General features: G+C 46.7%; 1 protein-coding gene across 1 annotated transcript; it reads right to left on the bottom strand.

Annotated features, from left to right (window-relative positions):
* Nucleotides 1-4,286: 4,286 nt before the first annotated feature.
* LOC111163732 (C-C motif chemokine 4) lies at nucleotides 4,287-6,183 on the bottom strand. The gene is made up of 3 exons (XM_030763159.2): nucleotides 5,875-6,183; nucleotides 5,254-5,368; nucleotides 4,287-4,678 (listed from the first exon to the last, which is right to left on the bottom strand). The coding sequence occupies exons 1-3, from the start codon at nucleotides 5,948-5,950 to the stop codon at nucleotides 4,591-4,593; spliced, it is 279 nt and encodes a 92-aa protein (XP_030619019.1). The 5' UTR covers nucleotides 5,951-6,183; the 3' UTR covers nucleotides 4,287-4,590.
* Between the last annotated feature and the right edge of the window lie 2,099 nt (nucleotides 6,184-8,282).

Consider the following 8,282-nt stretch of genomic DNA (forward strand, 5'->3'; position numbering starts at 1 on the left):
TCAGGGGCAGGGAGGTGTGGGGAAAGGGCTCCACTGTGAGGGAGGAGGTCCAGATTCTGGCCCTAACCCTGCCTTCTCTCTAATAATGAAACCAGACATGAGCCATGGCTTTGCTCTGGGGTTCATTAGACAAATGAGAGGGTAGATTCCTCCAGATAGGAGACCAAGATGCCCAGAGGGCCCCAGGAGTCTCAATAAGAGTCAGGCTTCCTCCCTCTTTCTTTTTTTTTTTTTTTTTTTTGATATTTATTTTGTTTGCCTGCATCGGGTCTCAGTTGTGGCACGTGGGACCTTTGTTGCGGCATACGGGATCTTTAGTTGCGGCATGCGAACGCTTAGTTGCAGCATGTGGGATCTAGTTCCCTGACCAGGGATTGAACCCGGGCCCCCTGAATTGGGAGCGTGGAGTCTTAGCCACTGGAGCACCAGAGAAGTCTCCAGGCTTCCTCATAATGTGGCTGGTGGGTGTTGAATCTTTGGTGAAGCTTCAGCCCTCACACTCAGCTGCTGAAGCAGCCCCTCCTCTTGAGATGCCTCACCTCACCATAATCTGTCACCTTGGAATGTGTCCACTTTGCCCTGAGTTTCTCCTGTGGGTAAGTTTGTCTCACCTTCTAGAATGTTCCATTCCCTTCCACACTAAGCTGGAGGGGGTCATCGTCAATGACCCTTCCATTGGTGATTGTATTAGTTTCCTATTGCTGCTGTAACGAATTACACAAACTTGGTGTCCTAAAAAAATACACAGTTATGCTCTTAAAGTTCTAGAGGTCAGAAGTCCACAATCTGATTCACTGAGCTGAAATCAAGGTGGCTGTGCTCCTTCTGGAAGCTTTAGGAGAGAAACCATTTTCTTGCCTTTTCCAGCTTCTAGAGCTGCATTCTTGCATTTCTTGGCTCGTGGCCTCTTCCTCCATCTTCAAAGCCAGCAGCATGGCATCTTGCTTTTGTTTTCACATTGCCTTCTCTTCTGTGGTCACATCTCCTTCTGTACCCTCTTATAAGGACACTTATGATCAGATTTAGGATCCAGACAAATAATCCAGGATAATCTCTTCATCTCAAGATTCTTAACTTGATCACATCTGCAAAGGCTTTTTTACCTTATAAAGGAATATTCACAGATTCTGGGGATTAGGATGTGGACATCTTGGGGGCCATTATTCAGCCTACCACAGAGATCTATACCTTGTCTCAGGCCTGGGGATCATGAATTCTCTCTCCCAACCCCTTCCCTCAGAACGGTGTGTATCTTTCACCGAAGACCATACCCTAACCTTCCCGGCCACCCCAATTACCCGTCCTTTCCCTCCCTTTAGGCCCTGAGGATATTGGTCCAATGGAACTTCCTATGATGATAGGAATGTTCTACATTTGCACCATGCAACATGGCAGCCACGAACCACATGTAGCCAGTGAGCACCTGAAATGTGACTAGTGCAACTGAGGAATTGAACTTCAAATTTTATTTAACTGAAATTAAATTTAATTGAAATTTAAATAGCTACTTGTGGCTAGTGGCTACGTATTGGACAGCTCAGATCTAGGCAGATGAGAAGTAGAAGCCAAGAACCAAGTCAGGTTCTTTGCTGCTAGCCTCTTCTCACACATTTTGGGATCAGTTCTGCCCCTCCCCAACCTCCTTCTCTCAGTCCCTGCAGAATCTGAAGGAGGTTTCTACAGGAGCTCTGGGATGATGGGAGTGGCTGAGGGCAGGGCAAGGAAGGAAATTGTGTCTATTGGCCCCAGAGAGGTACATAGTCTCAGTTCTGCTTTTGCATCAGACTAAGAACATTCAAACAAGAAATGTAAATCATAACCACAATGAGGTATCACCTCACACTGGTCAGAATGGACATCACCAAAAAGTCTACAAATAATAAATGCTGGGGTTTCCCTGGTGGCGCAGTGGTTGAGAATCTGCCTGCTAATGCAGGGGACACAGGTTCGAGCCCTGGTCTGGGAAGATCCCACATGCCGCAGAGCAACTAGGCCCATGAGCCACAACTACTGAGCCTGTGCATCTGGAGCCTGTGCTCCGCAACAAGAGAGGCCACGACAGTGAGAGGCCCACGCACCACGATGAAGAGTGGCCCCCGCTTGCCACAACTAGAGAAAGCCCTCGCACAGAAACGAAGACCCAACACAGCCAAAAATAAAAATAAATAAATTAAAAGAAGGCTCAACATTTTTTTTAAAAAAATAAATAAATAAATGCTGGAGAGGGTGTGGAGAAAAGGGAACCCTCCTACACTGTTGGTGGGAATACAAACTGGTAAAGCCACTATGGAGAACAGTATGGAGGTTCGTTAAAAAACTAAAAATAGAGCTACCATATGATCCAGCAATCCCACTCCTGGGCATATACCCTGAGAAAACCATAATTTGAAAAGATACATGCACCCCAATGTTCATTGCAGCACTATTTACAATACAGTAGCCAGGACGTGGAAGCAACCTAAATGTCCATCGACAGATGAGTGGATAAAGAAGATGTGGTACATATATACAATGGAATATTACTCAGCCATAAAAAGAATGAAATATTGCCATTTGCAGCACATGGATGGACCTGAAAATTATCGTACTAAGTCAGACAAAGAAAGACAAATACTGTACATTATCACTTATATGTGGAATCTAAAAACAAAACAAAACAAAACAAATGAATTTATTTACAAAACAGAAACAGGCTCACAGACACAGAAAACAAACTTATGGTTACCAAATGGGAAAGGGAGAGAGGGGAGGGATAAATTAGGAGTATGGAATTAACAGATACACACTACTATATATAAAATAGCTAAACAACAAGGATTTACTGTAGAGCACAGGGAACTATATTCAATATCTTGTAATAACCTATAACGGAAAAGAATCTGAAGAATATATATATATATATTATATATATATGAATATATAACTGAATCACTTTGCTGTACACCTGAAACAACACATTATAGATCAACTATAGTTCAATAAAAAAAAAAACGAACACAAACAATTTTGACGTAGCTCCCTCTTTACCCTACTTACACGATGAGCTGTCCTTTTGGGGACCATGGAGGCATGTCACAACGAGCACAGAAAAGGGGACTAACCTGGGGCTTGACACTGGCCTTGATGCTCTCTGGGTGGCCTTTAGAAAGTCACTTCTCAGTTCTTATTCCTCAGTTTCTGTACTATGATAGGGCTGGACCAGATGGTCTGAGAGGTTCCTCCCAGCTTGTGAATCAAGATTTAACTGTGCATGTAATTCTACTTGAGAGTCATGTTCTGCCCGACCCATGTCATAGGAAGTCATGACCGAAGGGTTGTTAAGTGGCCTTGGGTTACTCCCATCACACTCTAGAACCAAATCTGACATCTGTTCTTTTGTCCTCATGACCACACTTTGCATTTGCTTTGGCTCTAGAGGGCCGATCCACTAATCTAATCTGCCTGATGACCCTGGGAGGATAGACATTACAGCCCATTTTAAGTGAAAAGGCTGAGGCTCAGAGAGGGAAAGAGAGAAACTTCCAGGCACCAGGCCCCATGATGAGAGCTTTACACATCATAACACCCCTTCAAAGTGAATAATATCACTCCCACTTTACAGGGGTGAAAATTGAGGTCCAATGAGACAAGATGACTTTCTTTTTTTTTTTTTTTTTTGCGGTACGCGGGCCTCTCACTGTTGTGGCCTCTCCCATTGCGGAGCACAGGCTCTGGATGCGCAGGCTCAGCAGCCATGGCTCACAGGCCCAGCCGCTCCACGGCATGTGGGATCTTCCCGGACCGGGGCACGAACCCGTGTCCCCTGCAACGGCAGGCGGACTCTCAACCACTGCGCCACCAGGGAAGCCCCCAAAGTGACTTTCTTAATGATAGTGAGTGATGGAGGCCCACTTTTCTGATTCTGAGCTACTTTATCTTCCCTCTCTGTTGTGCTGCTCTTCCTATTTACAGCTTCCCTACAAGATGTTGAAATGATAGCCCTCAGCAGCACAGGTATCTTTTTGGATCAGCCTTTCATGGTGCACCCCAAGCAGACCTACATGCCTTAGCAAGTCACATCACCTCTGTGCCTCTGTTTCTACATCCGTAAAATTGAGGATAACAGTCCCTACTTCATAAGGGTGTTAAAATCCTTGCTAAAAGTATTAAGTGAAGTTTGTATCTCTAGACATTTTAGCCCATATTAAGGACTCAGTAATTGCTCATTCTTATTGTGTTTGGAAACTATTCATAATAGCAGGCAATTCCCTTTACCGCAAATCAAATTAAAACACAAAGAAACTGTCCACATTTTTAAAAAGTTTTATTAACACTTGGACTCAATTGCATTATCCACGTATCCGCAAGAGCAGAGAAACAGTGATGGTGGACCATCCCCATGGGGGACACATGTCCTTTGGCAAAACAAACATAAATAGTGGGAAATAACACCAAATACAATAATAACATAGTACGTAATAAAGATTAAATTAAGAGAAGGAACAGGGACTACTGGGAGGGGTCGTGAGTGTGGAGAGGGTGCGTCTTGCTGAGAAGCGTCGGGCTCAGGTGATCTTTCCTGCAGAACACTTGCCCCGGCCTCAGAGCAGCTCAGTTCAGTTCAAGGTCATCCATGTACTCCTGGACCCAGGGATCACTGGGGTTGGCGCACACCTGCCTGCCCTTTTTGGTCTGGAATCTGTGGAGCAAAGAGTGGACAGGTTAGAATCCCACGGGACCTTGCCTGTGGCAGGTATCCCCCTGTCCTTCACCATGGCTCATGCTGGACAGCCTAGTGGGTGAGAAGACCCTTCCTGGGGTGCTGCTGAGACCTGATTCCTTGTAACTTCCTCCTTGGGTTTAGCTGTGGCCTCCTGAGTTGCCCAGATTAGGAACCAATGAGTTTTGCAATCAATGTGGACATATCTCCCCATTCATTCCCTGCTGCCCCTAGCAATGACTTTGGCACGTGTTTTCTAAGTATGGTTTAAGAATTCAGCCCACATCTTCTATCATCTTTTTGACCTTCCCTGTTTTCCTGGCCTCTAGCTAACTTCCTCCCCAGAAAGCACCTTCCCCTCCTTTAGCTCCCACCCAGCCCTCTCCAGGTCTCAGCAGGTGACATCATGACCTGTTCCTCACTGCTTTCAGGGAGGCCTTCAGCCCTGACACCTGCCTCCCTACTGCTTCACCTCCCCTCACCTCAAACAGGCCCCCTTTTCTAATCCTGCCCTCACCCTCGCCTCCAAGAAAGGCCCCAGGGTTGATACTCACACCACAGCTGGCTGGGAGCAGAGACTGCTGGTCTCGTAATAATCGATCACAAAGTTGCGAGGAAGCTTCCGCAGGGTGTAAGAGAAGCAGCAGGCAGTGGGAGGGTCTGAGCCCACTGGGAAGAAAGGCCGAGGTGAGACAGAAGCTCTACCCAGAGCTATTCATTTTGGCTTCTAGTTATAGACATTCAAAGGGCATCCCTGTGGATCTGCCAGATCCCCAAATATGGTCCCTTGTATCTAATCCCACCCACTCTGAGTAGGAGTCTTATTCTGAATAGAGAATCCTAGGAGAAGACCATGAAAGGATTCTAGAAGGTTCAGGCTGTATTGGGTCTTAGAGCACAGGTCTAACTCCCTTCATTTTACAGATGGGGAAACCAAGGCACAGAGAGAGACAGGGACTTGCTTAAACCAGTCTATGGGTTGCTATTTCTTAAGAAAACAGGAACTTGAATATTACTGAGTGTCTACCAGACTCTACGTTTACCTGCAGGCTACCTAGGAATCTTCCCTGCTCCCTTTTGTCTCATCCCCAGATGTTAGTGTTGGACCAGCCCCAACTAGAAAAGTCAGCGCTGCCTACATCCTGACTCAGTGGCAGCTGGAAGAATGGACTTACTTGGTGCTGAGAGTGCCAGAGAGCAGAAAGCAGCTGCGAGCACGAGGAAGGAGAGGACAGTCATGCAGAGCTTCATGGTCTTGGTTGAGGAGAGACTTGCCTGGAGCTTGGACTGCAGAACCCAGAAGCTTCAGAACCCTTCTGTGCTCTGTGTTGATACTGAGTTGGGAGCCCTTCTTTATAGGAACTCTGAGGCCTGGGACAGAGATGGGGGAGAGTGGAATTTCCAGGGTACAGATGATGTCATGGTGCCAATAAGGAAACTGAAGCTAGCTGGCTGAGGACCTCTGCACAGCTTTCTTTTCCCCAGCAGTGTCATCACGGAGGAAAGCGGAGGGAGGTGTAGGAGAGAAGAAGTGGGCTGAACCCTAGAGGGAAGTGGTATACCAAAGGCAGTGACTGAGGCATGGGGGAGAATTGCAAGCCCAACAAGAAAGATAGAACCTTCACACCTACTAGAAGGGGCTTGTAGATGAGAACCATCATGCTCTTAGTGGTTAGCACCTCCAGAAGCTAGAGACTTCACGTCAGTCTTTCTAGGGTAGCCACAGGCCTGGCCCCGAGAAGGGGAGGAAGCCAGGATTCCATGTCCCACTGCAGGCCTCCTTCTGCTAGGCAGAGCGACTTTAGTGGCCTGTATATTTCCTTGGGCATAACGGAAGTGTCCAGCTTCTGTCCAGCGTGCAGAAGGCCCCAGCAGAAGTGTAGCTTCTACACTATGTGTCAGGCACTAGGCAAGCTGCGTTCTACACATACATCTAACCCTACCATAACCCTGAGCAGGGTGTGATTATTCCCCTGAGGCAATGAGATTCAGAGGGCAGAACAGAGTTCAGTGATAATCTCAAGGCCACACAGCTGTTAAGTGGCAGTGCCAAGATTTGGACTGAGGTTCATCTGACTCTAAAATCCATTTTCTTTCTACCCTGTCATCTCCAGAACAAATATAGAACGTGACCACAGAGAGAGAAACTGCTGGCCACCTAGGGGCCACGCCACACACAAAGACCCATCTTATCAGGGCTGAATACAGGAAAGGGGTGTGGTCCATCTGTCCCAAAGAATGCAAAAGAAATCAAGATTTCAGTGCGCTCCCTTGGGCCAATAACAGAAAAGGAGAAAGAAATCAGGAAGAATCAAGTTTAGAAGACCCAGATAAAGAATGTTCTTCCAGTATAAAAATGGAATTGGATAAAGCTGGCAATGAATTCATCTATGTTACAGATAAAGTATATAATCTAAGCCTGTGGGTGTTTCCCAGACATCCACAGGGAATTAATTCCCTGTGTTCTTCTAAAGCCCTGCCTGGTTCGGCAGCTGCCTGTGGGCCTGAAGGTGACTACATGAAGCTTCCAAAGGCCAGGAATACAATAGTGCATGAATCAGGGCAAATGAGGGCCATTAGGATGATGGGATCAAGACCTCTATCCACCTTCAGCTCAACCACTCTGATCCACCTGCTCACCCGCAGTCCCACATCGCTACCTGCCTCTGCTTTGAAAAGGAAGAATGAGGAGTGAAAAGAGGGAGCCAGGCCTCCTGGGTGCTGTAGAGATGTGGGATAGAAGGAGTCAGAGCAGCATCTCGGAGCATTTCAGTGTCACTAAATAAAGTACAGTGTCTTCCTACTTCATCACTCTCCTCTCTCCCTGCTCCCACCACCTACACACGCACACAGACTGTGCTTCTTTTCTTTGCCCTTTCTGTCCTCACTCCTTTCTTCCTGTGAGTCTCGCTCCAAGTGTTCTGATCTTCACCAAGACCCCCATCCCCAACTCTAACACTCTACAATCTCTGACATCACTTATGCGAGTATCTCTCGTGGTCTCTCCTGGTTGATGGACTCTCGTGTTCATGCGTCAAGAACCTTGCTTCAAGGGAAGAAGGGTGTGTCTTGTGGTACCCGGAATCTACACAGACTTTGTTATCCTGGCATTTCCATTCAACCCAATTGAGTAGTCACCTGTTCTTTGTCAGGACAGACAGAGCTGAATGACAACCCATCGCTGCCCTCAGAGTCCTTAGTCTAGTGATGGTGCTGACAGTGACAGAAATCACTATCTCGTGAGATGGAATAAGGTATGTGTCATGTCAGAGGTAGAAACAAAACGTCAGAGCGCCCAAAGGATGGAGAAAACCATCTCTTGGCTGTAAATGAATAGTTCCAGGTCAAGACTAAATCCACCGTGCACTAAGGAAGAGCCCTTGACGTGGAGACCTCCGACTACATGAGTGGGGAGCGCTGATCTTCAAGCCATGGAAGGACATAACTCTTATGAAAATACATAAGAAGAATGATGATAGGTAAGAGTGGGTGATTAGCCACGCAGTGCGTTTGTTGATTTTTGCCTCCTAGCCTTAGATTTGATCTTTGGCTCATGCAGGCAAAATTTTTTTATTCATGAAGG

The sequence above is a fragment of the Delphinapterus leucas genome, chromosome 19 (genome assembly GCF_059928025.1).
Source record: "Delphinapterus leucas isolate spDelLeu-1000000601 "Yukka" chromosome 19, BTC_Dleu_Yukka2, whole genome shotgun sequence".
NCBI classification, from domain to species: domain Eukaryota; kingdom Metazoa; phylum Chordata; class Mammalia; order Artiodactyla; family Monodontidae; genus Delphinapterus; species Delphinapterus leucas.

Bases quoted from the DNA above. Each gene is read 5' to 3' on its own strand.
- LOC111163732 (XM_030763159.2), bottom strand. From the start codon at position 5,950: ATGAAGCTCTGCATGACTGTCCTCTCCTTCCTCGTGCTCGCAGCTGCT. The intron at 5,369-5,874 runs GTAAGTCCATTC...CTTTCTTCCCAG, and splicing joins TCTGGCACTCTCAGCACCAA to TGGGCTCAGACCCTCCCACT. The intron at 4,679-5,253 runs GTGAGTATCAAC...TTTGCTCCACAG, and splicing joins TGCTCCCAGCCAGCTGTGGT to ATTCCAGACCAAAAAGGGCA.